General features: G+C 47.9%; 1 protein-coding gene across 1 annotated transcript in view; it reads right to left on the minus strand.

The window, feature by feature from the left end:
* Window positions 1-17390, minus strand: part of LOC143801336 (matrix metalloproteinase-21-like) — a 119124-nt gene that overhangs the window by 28841 nt on the left and 72893 nt on the right. Inside the window, exon 6 of the mRNA XM_077281241.1 lies at window positions 10584-10835. Within this exon, the coding sequence (XP_077137356.1) occupies window positions 10584-10835 (252 nt within the window). The remainder of the gene's footprint in view (window positions 1-10583; window positions 10836-17390) is intronic.

Genomic DNA, 17390 nt, shown 5'->3' on the forward strand with positions numbered 1-17390 from the left:
GATTAGAATTCCATCGCCCAATCTGTTTAATCTCGTCGGCCCCTAGACCTAAACCATCTGCCTCCGTTTCGGCCCCAATTCTAAAAGAGTGAGACCCGTAGGACCCAGAATCAAATTCCAACTCAACCAAAACCTTTTTTAAAACCGCCGAAAATTGAAAACAGGACAAAAAGGTCCCGTCTTGGTGACAAAGCAGGGGGCCCGACCTACCAGTCCACAGACTCCAGTACATCTCCAAACTGCTCTGCGGGCACATCAAACATCCATCGACCCTCCCTAAAACCACCTGCTTACCTTTTCCATACGTGTCAGTTTTCGACCGCCGAATCAAAAAAGAAATACCTCCTGCCCAAAAATCAACATCCTCTGCCAACAAACCTCCAGCCCTAAATTTGTTGGGGACACCAGCTCCCCAATCTCAAAGCCCTGAAGAACGCCCAAGAATATGCCAACCTAAACAAAGAAGCCTCAAAATGAGAACAACAAATTCTCCCAATAACTTCTCCCATCCTAGTTAACAATCCAAACGAAATAGGTCTGCGCTTGTCGACGCTAACGTGCCCGCTACGAAAGCCCTTCAGGGCCTGCACTACAAGAAAGCTTTTAGTAATATCGACCGACCCCTGCAGCTTAAAACCAAAAGCCAAACCCGCCATAAATGTATTCACTTTTGATACGGACCAACCCCACTCCTCCGCTTTGCCCACCAAAAACAACACCGCTAGCGTCCTGTCACTGTCAGATTCAGACCCTCCCCATTGACCAGACCAGCTCTCCCAGATTTCCCAAGCAGATTTATAAGCTAGCCACGTTGCCCTCGAGATCGAGGACTGAATCAACCGACCTCCTCATCCGCAACAATTTTCCACAAACATGAAGGGCATACCACTCCTGAGGCATCCGCTTTTGGCGCCAACTCATGGAAACGCTCCAACTGTGAACGAGACAAAGCATCTGCTATAGAATTTTGGACACCCGGTACATGTACTGCAGAAATGTATGCATTTAAATCCAAGCATCGCAACACCAGCTCTCTAACCAATCTAATCACCGGGGGAGTGTCACGGGAAGACTAGTAACATAGTTAGTAAGTAACATAGTAACATAGTTAGTAAGGCCAAAAAAAGACATTTGTCCATCCAGTTCAGCCTATATTCCTATATTCCATCATAATAAATCCCCAGATCTACATCCTTCTACAGAACCTAATAATTGTATGATACAATATTGTTCTGCTCCAGGAAGACATCCAGGCCTCTCTTGAACCCCTCGACTGAGTTCGCCATCACCACCTCCTCAGGCAAGCAATTCCAGATTCTCACTGCCCTAACAGTAAAGAATCCTCTTCTATGTTGGTGGAAAAACCTTCTCTCCTCCAGACGCAAAGAATGCCCCCTTGTGCCCGTCACCTTCCTTGGTACAAACAGATCCTCAGCGAGATATTTGTATTGTCCCCTTATATACTTATACATGGTTATTAGATCGCCCCTCAGTCGTCTTTTTTCTAGACTAAATAATCCTAATTTCGCTAATCTATCTGGGTATTGTAGTTCTCCCATCCCCTTTATTAACTTTGTTGCCCTCCTTTGTACTCTCTCTAGTTCCATTATATCCTTCCTGAGCACCGGTGCCCAAAACTGGACACAGTACTCCATGTGCGGTCTAACTAGGGATTTGTACAGAGGCAGTATAATGCTCTCATCATGTGTATCCAGACCTCTTTTAATGCACCCCATGATCCTGTTTGCCTTGGCAGCTGCTGCCTGGCACTGGCTGCTCCAGGTAAGTTTATCATTAACTAGGATCCCCAAGTCCTTATCCCTGTCAGATTTACCCAGTGGTTTCCCGTTCAGTGTGTAATGGTGATATTGATTCCTTCTTCCCATGTGTATAACCTTACATTTATCATTGTTAAACCTCATCTGCCACCTTTCAGCCCAAGTTTCCAACTTATCCAGATCCATCTTAAGCAGAACACTATCTTCTCTTGTATTAACTGCTTTACATAGTTTTGTATCATCTGCAAATATCAATATTTTACTGTGTAAACCTTCTACCAGATCATTAATGAATATGTTGAAGAGAACAGGTCCCAATACCGACCCCTGCGGTACCCCACTGGTCACAGCGACCCAGTTAGAGACTATACCATTTATAACCACCCTCTGCTTTCTATCACTAAGCCAGTTACTAACCCATTTACACACATTTTCCCCCAGAACAAGCATTCTCATTTTGTGTACCAACCTCTTGTGCGGCACGGTATCAAACGCTTTGGAAAAATCGAGATATACCACGTCCAATGACTCACCGTGGTCTAGCCTATAGCTTACCTCTTCATAAAAACTGATTAGATTGGTTTGACATGAGCGATTTCTCATAAACCCATGCTGATATGGAGTTACACAGTTATTCTCATTGAGATAATCCAGAATAACTAGGTGGGCAAGAGCTAATAACCCGGGCCCCTGCAATTTTCTCAGACTAGGGAAATCCTGACTGACCCTCTACCTAGAGTTTACACTGATGGTGTGCATGTCTAGGCCTCGACCCTCACCCTGTCTCCTGTTTCAACCCTAGGCTGAAACCACCGCCCACCACCCAGTGAAAAGATCATACACCAATACCCACAGTTAGCACAGACAAGGATAACGGAAAATATACACCACGCCGCAGTCACTCAGGAATACACTATAAATGCGCAGGGCAAAATAAATGCAAATATAGGAAGGAGTAAATAAGACAACGGGAAATACACCACCAGATACGATACTCCAACTCCTAGCTCACCACTCCAGACCGAGATAACCAAGCACTAGACAGAAGCTATAATCGGCGTTCAGAAGAACTATTTAAAGGCAGTGGGCCACGCCAGCTTCCAATCCGAGCACCAGCTAAATTAACCCCGGACCAGCTAGATAAAATCTAGCCGACGCCACTGAGCACATAGTGGAAAAAAGCGGAATTACCGCTGTCTGTCGACATGACAGGGAGAGGAAGAAGTTAAACTATTGATAATAGAGACCACACTTAGATTATCACAGTGAAACCTGACCTTCCGATTTTGAAAGATGTCACCCCAAATCACAACCGACACCACAATTGGGAACAATTCCAGGAGTGCAAGATTCTTATTTAAACCTTGTCTCCGCCATCCCTCTGGCCACATACCGGCACTCCATCGACCTCCACAATACGCACCATAATCAACCAAACCGGCTGCGTCCGTGTAAATCTCACAATCAAAATCATTCACGGTCTCCAACTGGATCAACAATCGACCATTGTAATTTGATAAAAAACACTGCCAAACCACCAAATCCTCTCTATGCTCCTTAGTCAAACGAACGAAATGATGTGCCGCCCTGATTCCGGCCGTCGCCAACGACAACCTGCAACAAAAAATCCGACCAATGGGCATAATCCGGCACGCAAAGTTCAAACGCCCCAAAAGGGACTGTAACTCCTTCAAAGTCTCCTTACGCAGCCGCCCAATCCTCTGTACTTCTTGTACCAGCAACCAAAGTTTGTTCTCAGGCAACCTACACTCCATTCTCTCCGAATCAATAAGAATGCCCAAAAAACTCAAAACCTTGCCCGGTCCCTCCGTCTTCTCTTTGGCCAACGGTACGCCAAAAAGCCCAGCCATCCACTCCATGGTAGCCAACAAATTCCTGCATACTGCAGAGTCCAGGGGGCCAATAAACAAAAAATCATCCAAATAATGAATGGCTGAAGGAACTCCGGAAACGTCCCTAATCACCCATTCAAGAAAAGTGCTAATCGTCTCAAACAGTGAACAAGAAATCGAACAGCCCATAGGCAAACATCTATCTAAATAAAAACCACCGTTCCAAAAACAACCAAACAAAGGAATGCTATCCGGGTGAACCGGGAGCAACCGAAAGGCCGATTCAATATCCATCTTAGCTAATAAAGCCCCTTTGCCATACCGCCGTACCCATTGCACTGCTGCGTCAAACGAAGTATACACCACGGAACATAACTCCTCATCTATGCCGACATTAACTGACCTACCCCGGGGATACGACAAATGTTGAATCAACCGAAACTTGTTCGGCTCCTTCTTGGGCACCACGCCCAGTGGTGAAACAATCATGCCTTCAATTGGCAATAAACTAAAAGGCCCAGCCATCCTACCCAATTCCACCTCCTTCGCCAACTTACTGCTGCATGTAGATCCGCTGACCTCAAATTCTTGGTTGTAAAGAGGACCGCATGAGTAGGAGCCGGAATCCGAAAACCCTCAGAAAACCCGCGTAAAAGAATGCCCGCCTTTTCTTGATCCGGGTATCTATTTAGATAATGGGCCATCTTCTGAAGCCTCACTGGGGTCTCCCCCTTGACTGCCACCCACTCCTGGCTTACACCTGGCTTTCTTGAAACATTTTGACGTTTCGTGGGAGCTTCCGTTGCAATGGGAACAAACGTGCTTAAATTTGCAGGAGTTCCCGAACTTACATTGGCAGTCATTAAACTGCCAACAGGTTCCCAACTTCTCTTTGCCTCCCTGGGCCCCCTGACCTCTGCTGGCATGTCCTGACTGTTGGTTCCCGGCTCCTCCGCTCCCGTGAAAGGACTGCCCATACCTCACCGGGGCCATAACTTTCAACCAAAGCCCAATATCTTTTTGCTCCCATTTTATTTCTGGCCTAACCGCCTTCCTCTGACGGAACTGCTCGTCAGAACGCAGCCACGCCTGACCCCCGTACGTATGATATGCCTCACCTATCGAGTCAAAGTAACAAAAAAGCCGAAACAATTATCCGTAAATTTCTCCCCTATGACGCTAGCCAGGATGGCAAAAGCCTGCTGCCAATTAACGAAGGTTTGCGGAATCAACCGCCACCTCCTCTTCTCCTCCTCCTTTTTACTATCCTCCTTCTTACTCTTGTCCAAGTTGAACTTCTCTAAAGGAAGGAGGGAGAAAATCTCCACATATTCATCTTTCCAAATTTTCTCCTTCACCTCCTTCTTTAAATGCGCACCGAGCGGACCCTCAAAGCATACATACACCTCCCCTTTTGCTCTGTCATCCAACTTTATTGCCTCCCCTTTATCCTTCTCGGTCTGCACCGACACCGATACCCCGGCCGACGATGCCTGTGCTGACCCCCCTGACCTGGCTGTGTCGCTCGCCATCTGCGATCCAATACCCAAACCGTGTAGCCAAGCTCCAAGAGGTGACCCACCCGTCCCCTCCGCGACTCCCCCTTCTAGACTTTTTAAAAAATGCAACACCCCGGCTAGAACCTCACTAATTCCCGACACCCCAGGGCCCCCTACACCCGCCAGCATGCTGCCGTCGACTACCGCAGCCTGACTACCCCCGACCTCAAATACCCGACCCCCCAACTGAGACAAACGAGACATGGACGTATACTCACAAGGCCCGAATCGCTCCTGAAGTCGTCCCCCTGCAGCTCCAGGCCCGCGCCCCTGGCCTCCTCGTCACCAGGGGGACCGGAGCAGGGGATCCTCATCGCTCCCTCGACCATCTGGTTCACCGGGATCTGCAATCAGCCGCAGCCCCGCATAACCTGGTGCCTCTTGATGTGCTGCTGCTATTGCCGGGTAGAGAGCCAGGCGAAGCACATGGAGGCTGCCTGCCCCTCAGCCTGCTCTGCATGCCGCTCGCGACGTCGGGTGCCCTTCCTCCTGCAGCTCTACTGGTGCCTGCGGCCGCAGACACCGCTGTGCTCCCTTCTGCAGCTGTCATAGCTGCCTGCCTCCCTCTCACCGTCGCTGGCCGGGCCGCGCTCTCCGGAGCTTCACCGCCGCTGCTGGGTCCTCTCCTAGTCTGCGCCGGCCCCCGGCGTGCAGGTGCAGACCGAACTACCGATGCGGCCTGCATTTATGGCAATGCCTGCCTGTCCGCCGTGCTACTCGTCTCCGTGGTGCGGCGCCGTCCCATGCCAGCAGGTCGGGAGCCAGGATTCCTGCCGGAGGCGGCGCCGGGCGGGTTGGCCGCACCGCTACACCTAGCCTCCGCAGGGTCCCGTGAGGGGCTCCGCAGCCTCCACCTGCCGCGCGTCCCGATTTCAGGTGACAAACGCTCCGGGGGTCTGGTCCTCCGCGTCCGGCTGCCTCGTGGCTCCGTGCTGCCCAGCAAGGAGGCCAGCTGCTCCTGCAGCCATCCATCCCTGCACGATCTCGCCACCTCCCGCAACCTATCCACCAAGCCCTCAACCGGATCCATGGTAAGTCTGTGGAAGGGCTTAATATGGCGGGTCTCTCCTAGGAGTTCTTTCCCCGCTGTCTTCTTCCTCGTGACTGGCCTTTTCCCACACTTTCCCCCCCCTTTGTCGCCCATCCCCCAGCCCCCAGACTCCTCCCCCATTCCCCTACAACCAATCACCTCCAGTGTTCATTTAAAAAATAATATGGAAGGACCCTCCCATGGCAACGCAGTCAGGAGGGGCCTCCATCTAGCTGCGCCCATTCCGGCCCCCACCTTTACTGAACCTGAGTTGCAGCCTGTATTATACGCCAGAGCTGCACTCACTATTCTACTGGTGCAGTCACTGTGTGTTGCATGCGAACTGCAGCTGTGGTAACCGCACTAATAGAGATGTTCCAACCTAAACAAAAGAAGTACGAATCAGACCTCAGAGTACCAAAAAATACCAGATTTTATTAAGAAACAAAACGTTACCTAAAGACAACATTGATGGTGACATATACCAATATAAAAATGGCCCCATAGACCTGAGGCACGTGTAAACATCAATATCCCTCTTGCCACACATATCAGTATCCATACATGAAATCACTCGTTATGCTCAATGGCCTGTTCAATGTAATGTCATATCTCCAGTGCGGCAATAAAATACATGTATCAATAACACGCTACGTTACCTCAGATCTGATGGTGCCAGATCCCCTACGCGCGTTTCGGCAGCGTCAGCCTTCTTCCAGGGGAGTGGCATCATCAGATCTCTAACCACATTAAATAGTACTCCTGCCCAATCATATTAAATCAGAATGCTTAACGTCATGAGGCCACCTCCTTGTTGCGGCGCATGCTCCGACCGCCGCCACGAGACCCGGGTCCCCCACGGCGTCCTCAGATAACCACGCCCCTATGAAAGCCCGCCCAGGCAATCACGTGAGCGCAGGATCCGATGGAGACGCCAGTGAGCGACACACAGCCAAGTAGCGAGGGGCGCGCACGCGCACAAAGGCAGCCTCCTACGAAGCAAAGCGACCTTCTGAAAACAGGTACTGGCTTACAATTCTAATCCTACCCGAACGCCAAACATGGATGCCGGACTGCATGAATCCCATACATTACATATCAAAAATAACGTGCAAAATACAACAAATACATAAACATAGTGCACAGAAGGTATATATGAAAACATATATATGTAGCGCCCCCACTGCCGCAGGGCCGAGGGGTACCCGGTACCGGGCCTCTGAGTCTCTGCTCTGGGGTTGTCACGGTGGCTAGGCCCAGTCCGTGACCCTGCCGAGGGGCGCACAGTGAAAGATGTGACGGATGATAGTGGTGGTGAGGCTGTGGTGGTGCGGTGCAGTAAATAACGAGGACACCAGGTTGCAGTCTCTTTACCTCTTTACTGAAGATCTCTGGATCCTCAGTCCGGAATCCGGATAACCAGGCTGCGCAAGTCCGGCCGGCCCAATGGCACCTCCGGAGTTCTCTTAGCAGGTGGAAATCTGTGCCTTCCTGCTAGCGCTATGTGTTGTGGTCCTTCCCTGCTGTGCTTACAGAAAGTCCCCACAACTGTTGTGTCTGTTTCTTAAGTTCCCTCACAACTCGATTAGATGATGTTCTGCTAATCCTCCGTCCCTCCCTGGTGTTATGGTTGGGACGGCACCCGTTTGACGGGTAGGCTCGGAGCTCTTCCGGGACCCTAGAGTCGCCCCTCTCCACAAGTTGCCCCCCAAGACTGCATAGGTGATTTAGGTTAGACAGCCCGCCTCAGACTGACTGTCCTGCCGCTGTTTGGAGTATTGCTTGAAGCTGAATGTTATGATACTCCCTCGGCGTTCCGGCCACCGGTAGTGCGCCTCAGTAGGATGTTGCTTCGGTCTTACAGCACGACTCCTACTGGTATTTCTCCTTTGCGTGATCCCGTTTCTCACTCAGCACAATCTATCTCGCTTCTAATCCTTTCTTGGGCACCGCCGCTATCCTGAGCAGGCACGGTCCCGTTACGTTCGTTCTTGTTGCCAAGCCCCTGTCAGGATCCCACCCCTGACAGAGACCCTACTGTATCTTCCCCCACAACACCCTCTGCCACAAGGTGTTGCCTGGTTCCAACCCAGTCAGCTTTCTGATCTAACTTCCTGCCTAACCCCCAGTTTACCCACAATGGTGGGGAGTGGCCTAGTGAATAGAACCCTTAGCTCCCCCCGGAGGCCCGGCTGTGAAATGTATTGGTGTCTGTGATACCTGATCCGATGAACTCCTTCAGTGCCATCAAACGTACCATAGCTCCCCATAGTGGCGGAGCCACAGTACTGCAACGACCAGGACTCTGGGGCGCTGCATATACAACATAAAAAATAAAAATATATTTTTTTATAGTATACACCCCATAAGAAAATAATAAGAAAGCCAGTCCCATTATGGAAATGGCTTTAAATACATTCCTACAGGTACCTTAATAAATAAGTGTACAATATGTAAAGTAGGGCTAACAACAAGAGCCCTGAAGATACGAATCAGAGAACATGTGAAAGACATAATTGCCGGGAAGGAAGAAGACAATCTAGACCTTTTGAAAAGTGTCCCTAGGAAACAATTTCATGCCAGTGATCCTTCATGTTTGAGGGTTAAGGGGATAGATTGTATCCCTTTAAATCCGCGGGGAGGGAGTGTGAGCAAAATGTTGGCCCAAAAAGAATCCCGCTGGATTTGGGAACTCCGTAGTTTGAAACCTGATGGTTTAAGGCTGCGGTCACACGATCAGGATTTGGTCAGTATTTTACATCAGTATTTGTAGCCAAAACCAGGAGTGGGTGATAAATACAGAAGTGGTGCAGATGTTTCTATTATACTTTCCCTCTAATTGTTCCACTCCTGGTTTTGGCTACAAATACTGATGTGAAATACTGACCGAATACTGATCATGTGACGGCAGCCTAAATGAAACCTTGAGCTTTGCCCCTTTTCTTTAATGTGGGTGTTGCTTTTAATTTTGTGTTTTTTTTGGATTTTAACTTCTTTCTTTCTTTTTATGTTGATCTTAATTGTTGTTATTATTTTTGTAGTCTCCGCCAGGATTTTTCTTGACCCGCGCGAGTTGTGATTGAAGTCGGATGATATACGGAAGAATTCTTACATTGCATCTATTCTATAATAAAATTGCACTGTTTATATATATATCTACATTTTGAAAGTATGTTTTTTATTTCATGTGTACATGATATTTGTCTAGTATTATTTTTTAGTACGCCTGCTGGTTCAGGCGGTTTGCACTTTATTAATAGCACTTTACATATTGTACACTTATTTATTAAGGTACCTGAAGGAATGTATTTGAAGCCATTTCCATAATGGGACTGGCTTTCTTATTATTTTCTTATGGGGTGTATACTATAAAAAAATATATTTTTATTTTTTATGTTGTATATATGTTTTCATATATACCTTCTGTGCACTATGTTTATGTATTTGTTGTATTTTGCACGTTATTTTTGATATGTAATGTATGGGATTCATGCAGTCCGGCATCCATGTTTGGCGTTCGGGTAGGATTAGAATTGTAAGCCAGTACCTGTTTTCAGAAGGTCGCTTTGCTTCGTAGGAGGCTGCCTTTGTGCGCGTGCGCGCCCCTCGCTACTTGGCTGTGTGTCGCTCACTGGCGTCTCCATCGGATCCTGCGCTCACGTGATTGCCTGGGCGGGCTTTCATAGGGGCGTGGTTATCTGATGACGCCGTGGGGGACCCGGGTCTCGTGGCGGCGGTCGGAGCATGCGCCGCAACAAGGAGGTGGCCTCATGACGTTAAGCATTCTGATTTAATATGATTGGGCAGGAGTACTATTTAATGTGGTTAGAGATCTGATGATGCCACTCCCCCGGAAGAAGGCTGACGCTGCCGAAACGCGCGTAGGGGATCTGGCACCATCAGATCTGAGGTAACGTAGCGTGTTATTGATACATGTATTTTATTGCCGCACTGGAGATATGACATTACATTGAACAGGCCATTGAGCATAACGAGTGATTTCATGTATGGATACTGATATGTGTGGCAAGAGGGATATTGATGTTTACACGTGCCTCAGGTCTATGGGGCCATTTTTATATTGGTATATGTCACCATCAATGTTGTCTTTAGGTAACGTTTTGTTTCTTAATAAAATCTGGTATTTTTTGGTACTCTGAGGTCTGATTCGTACTTCTTTTGTTTAGGTTGGTATATTTCTGTACGGGGCCGTTATGGGTGTAACATCCCCTGACGGACACAGGGGTTAATAGTTCTATTGAACCTGTGTTTTTGTTTGTCTGATTGGTTAACTAATAGAGATGTTGTAGACTACAGCACCCATCATTCATCCTTCAGAGCTGGGAGAGTAAGCGCCTCATACCTTTAAAGAAAAGAGTGAAGTCCTTGTCTCTCGTCCAGAATTGTACAAATGCATCGATGTCGGAGTGTGGGATCCCCCTCCAGCCACCGGACACTACGCGAGGGTCTCGATAACGAGTGCGATTGTTGCGGTTTTCATACATCCAGTACCAGCTCCTCCGGAAGAAGTACGTCTGGAAGACCCAGCTGGCGGGCGCGCTGCGGTTTGGGAGAAGCCAGTCAAATACGGTGCTAAACCGCCCAGAACATCGCCCTGTGCATAAGATGGACCACAGTCAGACACAGGTGCTCACTCTACAGGACCTGCTGGGTCCCCCCGACCCATAAACCGGAAAAAAGAAGTAATCACCAACGTTATGGAAAGGGTTCTCTACAGTAAGAGCGGTCACAATACAGATTCTCTATTGTAAGATCAGTCTCACTATAGAGCTCTGTACTGTAAGATCAGTCTCACTATAGAGCTCTGTACTGTAAGATCAGTCTCACTATAGAGCTCTGTACTGTAAGAGCGGTCACACTATAGAGCTCTGTACTGTAAGAGCGGTCACACTATAGAGCTCTGTACTGTAAGAGCGGTCACACTATAGAGCTGTGTACTGTAAGAGCGGTCACACTATAGAGCTCTGTACTGTAAGAGCTGTCACACTATAGAGCTCTGTGCTGTAAGAGCGGTCACACTATAGAGCTCTGTACTGTAAGAGCGGTCACACTATAGAGCTGTGTACTGTAAGAGCGGTCACACTATGGAGCTCTGTACTGTAAGAGCGGTCACACTATAGAGCTCTGTACTGTAAGAGCGGTCACACTATAGAGCTCTGTACTGTAAGAGCGGTCACACTATAGAGCTGTGTACTGTAAGAGCGGTCACACTATAGAGCTCTGTACTGTAAGAGCGGTCACACTATAGAGCTCTGTACTGTAAGAGCGGTCACACTATAGAGCTGTGTACTGTAAGAGCGGTCACACTATAGAGCTCTGTACTGTAAGAGCGGTCACACTATAGAGCTGTGTACTGTAAGAGCGGTCACACTATAGAGCTGTGTACTGTAAGAACGGTCACACTATAGAGCTCTGTGCTGTAAGAGCGGTCACACTATAGAGCTCTGTGCTGTAAGAGCGGTCACACTATAGAGCTCTGTACTGTAAGAGCTGTCACACTATAGAGCTCTGTACTGTAAGAGCGGTCACACTATAGAGCTCTGTACTGTAAGAGCGGTCACACTATAGAGCTGTGTACTGTAAGATCGGTCACACTATAGAGCTGTGTACTGTAAGAGCGGTCACACTATAGAGCTCTGTACTGTAAGAGGTGTCACACTATAGAGCTCTGTACTGTAAGAGCGGTCACACTATAGAGCTCTGTACTGTAAGAGCGGTCACACTATAGAGCTGTGTACTGTAAGAGCAGTCACACTATAGAGCTGTGTACTGTAAGAGCGGTCACACTATAGAGCTATGTACTGTAAGAGCGGTCACACTATAGAGCTCTGTACTGTAAGAGCGGTCACACTATAGAGCTCTGTACTGTAAGAGCGGTCACACTATAGAGTTCTGTACTGTAAGAGCGGTCACACTATAGAGCTCTGTACTGTAAGAGCGGTCACACTATAGAGCTGTGTACTGTAAGAGCGGTCACACTATAGAGCTCTGTACTGTAAGAGCGGTCACACTATAGAGCTCTGTACTGTAAGAGCGGTCACACTATAGAGCTCTGTACTGTAAGAGCGGTCACACTATAGAGCTCTGTACTGTAAGAGCGGTCACACTATAGAGCTCTGTACTGTAAGAGCGGTCACACTATAGAGCTCTGTACTGTAAGAGCGGTCACACTATAGAGCTCTGTACTGTAAGAGAGGTCACACTATAGAGCTCTGTGCTGTAAGAGCGGTCACACTATAGAGCTCTGTACTGTAAGAGCGGTCACACTATAGAGCTCTGTACTGTAAGAGCGGTCACACTATAGAGCTGTGTACTGTAAGAGCGGTCACACTATAGAGCTGTGTACTGTAAGAGCGGTCACACTATAGAGCTCTGTACTGTAAGAGCGGTCACACTATAGAGCTCTGTACTGTAAGAGCGGTCACACTATAGAGCTCTGTACTGTAAGAGCGGTCACACTATAGAGCTCTGTACTGTAAGAGCGGTCACACTATAGAGCTCTGTACTGTAAGAGAGGTCACACTATAGAGCTCTGTGCTGTAAGAGCGGTCACACTATAGAGCTCTGTACTGTAAGAGCGGTCACTCTATAGAGCTCTGTACTGTAAGAGCGGTCACACTATAGAGCTCTGTGCTGTAAGAGCGGTCACACTATAGAGCTCTGTACTGTAAGAGCGGTCACTCTATAGAGCTCTGTACTGTAAGAGCGGTCACACTATAGAGCTGTGTACTGTAAGAGCGGTCACACTATAGAGCTCTGTACTGTAAGAGCGGTCACACTATAGAGCTCTGTACTGTAAGAGCGGTCACACTATAGAGCTCTGTACTGTAAGAGCGGTCACACTATAGAGCTCTGTGCTGTAAGAGCGGTCACACTATAGAGCTCTGTACTGTAAGAGCGGTCACTCTATAGAGCTCTGTACTGTAAGAGCGGTCACACTATAGAGCTGTGTACTGTAAGAGCGGTCACACTATAGAGCTCTGTGCTGTAAGAGCGGTCACACTATAGAGCTGTGTACTGTAAGAGCGGTCACACTATAGAGCTCTGTGCTGTAAGAGCGGTCACACTATAGAGCTCTGTACTGTAAGAGCGGTCACACTATAGAGCTCTGTACTGTAAGAGCGGTCACACTATAGAGCTCTGTACTGTAAGAGCGGTCACACTATAGAGCTCTGTACTGTAAGAGCGGTCACACTATAGAGCTCTGTACTGTAAGAGCGGTCACACTATAGAGCTCTGTACTGTAAGAGCGGTCACACTATAGAGCTCTGTACTGTAAGAGCGGTCACACTATAGAGCTCTGTACTGTAAGAGCGGTCACACTATAGAGCTCTGTACTGTAAGAGCGGTCACACTATAGAGCTCTGTACTGTAAGAGAGATCACACTATAGAGCTCTGTACTGTAAGAGCGGTCACACTATAGAGCTGTGTACTGTAAGAGCAGTCACACTATAGAGCTCTGTACTGTAAGAGCGGTCACACTATAGAGCTCTGTACTGTAAGAGCGGTCACACTATAGAGCTCTGTACTGTAAGAGCGGTCACACTATAGAGCTCTGTACTGTAAGAGCGGTCACACTATAGAGCTCTGTACTGTAAGAGCAGTCACACTATAGAGCTCTGTACTGTAAGAGCGGTCACACTATAGAGCTGTGTACTGTAAGAGCGGTCACACTATAGAGCTCTGTGCTGTAAGAGCGATCACACTATAGAGCTCTGTACTGTAAGAGCGGTCACACTATAGAGCTGTGTACTGTAAGAGCGGTCACACTATAGAGCTCTGTACTGTAAGAGCGGTCACACTATAGAGCTCTGTACTGTAAGAGCGGTCACACTATAGAGCTCTGTACTGTAAGAGCGGTCACACTATAGAGCTCTGTACTGTAAGAGCGGTCACACTATAGAGCTCTGTACTGTAAGAGCGGTCACACTATAGAGCTCTGTACTGTAAGAGCGGTCACACTATAGAGCTCTGTACTGTAAGAGCGGTCACACTATAGAGCTCTGTACTGTAAGAGCGGTCACACTATAGAGCTCTGTACTGTAAGAGCCGTCACACTATAGAGCGCTGTACTGTAAGAGCGGTCACACTATAGAGCTCCGTACTGTAAGAGCGGTCACACTATAGAGCTCTGTACTGTAAGAGCGGTCACACTATAGAGCTGTGTACTGTAAGAGCGGTCACACTATAGAGCTCTGTACTGTAAGAGCGGTTACACTATAGAGCTCTGTACTGTAAGAGCGGTCACACTATAGAGCTCTGTACTGTAAGAGCGGTCACACTATAGAGCTCTGTACTGTAAGAGCGGTCACACTATAGAGCTCTGTACTGTAAGAGCGGTCACACTATAGAGCTGTGTACTGTAAGAGCAGTCACACTATAGAGCTGTGTACTGTAAGAGCGGTCACACTATAGAGCTCTGTACTGTAAGAGCGGTCACACTATAGAGCTGTGTACTGTAAGAGCGGTCACACTATAGAGCTCTGTACTGTAAGAGCGGTCACACTATAGAGCTCTGTACTGTAAGAGCGGTCACACTATAGAGCTCTGTACTATAAGAGCGGTCACACTATAGAGCTCTGTACTGTAAGAGCGGTCACACTATAGAGCTCTGTACTGTAAGAGCGGTCACACTATAGAGCTCTGTACTGTAAGAGCGGTCACACTATAGAGCTGTGTGCTGTAAGAGCGGTCACACTATAGAGCTCTGTACTGTAAGAGCGGTCACACTATAGAGTTCTGTACTGTAAGAGCGGTCACACTATAGAGCTCTGTACTGTAAGAGCGGTCACACTATAGAGCTCTGTACTGTAAGAGCGGTCACACTATAGAGCTCTGTACTGTAAGAGCGGTCACACTATAGAGCTCTGTACTGTAAGAGCGGTCACACTATAGAGCTGTGTGCTGTAAGAGCGGTCACACTATAGAGCTCTGTACTGTAAGAGCGGTCACACTATAGAGCTCTGTACTGTAAGAGCGGACACACTATAGAGCTGTGTACTGTAAGAGCGGTCACACTATAGAGCTCTGTACTGTAAGAGCGGTCACACTATAGAGCTCTGTACTGTAAGAGCGGTCACACTATAGAGCTGTGTACTGTAAGAGCGGTCACACTATAGAGCTGTGTACTGTAAGAGCGGTCACACTATAGAGCTCTGTACTGTAAGAGCGGTCACACTATAGAGCTGTGTACTGTAAGAGCGGTCACACTATAGAGCTATGTACTGTAAGAGCGGTCACACTATAGAGCTCTGTACTGTAAGAGCGGTCACACTATAGAGCTGTGTACTGTAAGAGCGGTCACACTATAGAGCTCTGTACTGTAAGAGCTGTCACACTATAGAGCTCTGTACTGTAAGAGCGGTCACACTATAGAGCTGTGTACTGTAAGAGCGGTCACACTATAGAGCTCTGTACTGTAAGAGCGGTCACACTATAGAGCTCTGTACTGTAAGAGCGGTCACACTATAGAGCTCTGTACTATAAGAGCGGTCACACTATAGAGCTCTGTACTGTAAGAGCGGTCACACTATAGAGCTCTGTACTGTAAGAGCGGTCACACTATAGAGCTCTGTACTGTAAGAGCGGTCACACTATAGAGCTGTGTGCTGTAAGAGCGGTCACACTATAGAGCTCTGTGCTGTAAGAGCGGTCACACTATAGAGTTCTGTACTGTAAGAGCGGTCACACTATAGAGCTCTGTACTGTAAGAGCGGTCACACTATAGAGCTCTGTACTGTAAGAGCGGTCACACTATAGAGCTCTGTACTGTAAGAGCGGTCACACTATAGAGCTCTGTACTGTAAGAGCGGTCACACTATAGAGCTGTGTGCTGTAAGAGCGGTCACACTATAGAGCTCTGTACTGTAAGAGCGGTCACACTATAGAGCTCTGTACTGTAAGAGCGGACACACTATAGAGCTGTGTACTGTAAGAGCGGTCACACTATAGAGCTCTGTACTGTAAGAGCGGTCACACTATAGAGCTGTGTACTGTAAGAGCGGTCACATTATAGAGCTCTGTACTGTAAGAGCGGTCACACTATAGAGCTGTGTACTGTAAGAGCGGTCACACTATAGAGCTGTGTACTGTAAGAGCGGTCACACTATAGAGCTCTGTACTGTAAGAGCGGTCACACTATAGAGCTATGTACTGTAAGAGCGGTCACACTATAGAGCTCTGTACTGTAAGAGCGGTCACACTATAGAGCTCTGTACTGTAAGAGCGGTCACACTATAGAGCTCTGTACTGTAAGAGCTGTCACACTATAGAGCTCTGTACTGTAAGAGCGGTCACACTATAGAGCTCTGTACTGTAAGAGCGGTCACACTATAGAGCTCTGTACTGTAAGAGCGGTCACACTATAGAGCTGTGTACTGTAAGAGCAGTCACACTATAGAGCTCTCTGCTGTAAGAGCGGTCACACTATAGAGCTCTGTACTGTAAGAGCGGTCACACTATCGAGCTCTGTACTGTAAGAGCGATCACACTATAGAGCTCTGTACTGTAAGAGCGATCACACTATAGAGCTCTGTACTGTAAGAGCGGTCACACTATAGAGCTCTGTACTGTAAGAGCGGTCACACTATAGAGCTCTGTACTGTAAGAGCGGTCACACTATGGAGCTCTGTACTGTAAGAGAGGTCACACTATAGAGCTCTGTACTGTAAGAGCGGTCACACTATAGAGCTCTGTACTGTAAGAGCGGTCACACTATAGAGCTCTGTACTGTAAGAGCGGTCACACTATAGAGCTCTGTACTGTAAGAGCGGTCACACTATAGAGCTCTGTACTGTAAGAGCGGTCACACTATAGAGTTCTGTACTGTAAGAGCGGTCACACTATAGAGCTCTGTACTGTAAGAGCGGTCACACTATAGAGTTCTGTACTGTAAGAGCGGTCACACTATAGAGCTCTGTACTGTAAGAGCGGTTACACTATAGAGCTCTGTACTGTAAGAGCGGTCACACTATAGAGCTCTGTACTGTAAGAGCGGTCACACTATAGAGCTCTGTACTGTAAGAGCGGTTACACTATAGAGCTCTGTACTGTAAGAGCGGTCACACTATAGAGCTCTGTACTGTAAGAGCGGTCACACTATAGAGTTCTGTACTGTAAGAGCGATCACACTATAGAGCTCTGTACTGT

Source organism: Ranitomeya variabilis, chromosome 1, assembly GCF_051348905.1.
Source record: "Ranitomeya variabilis isolate aRanVar5 chromosome 1, aRanVar5.hap1, whole genome shotgun sequence".
Taxonomy (NCBI): domain Eukaryota; kingdom Metazoa; phylum Chordata; class Amphibia; order Anura; family Dendrobatidae; genus Ranitomeya; species Ranitomeya variabilis.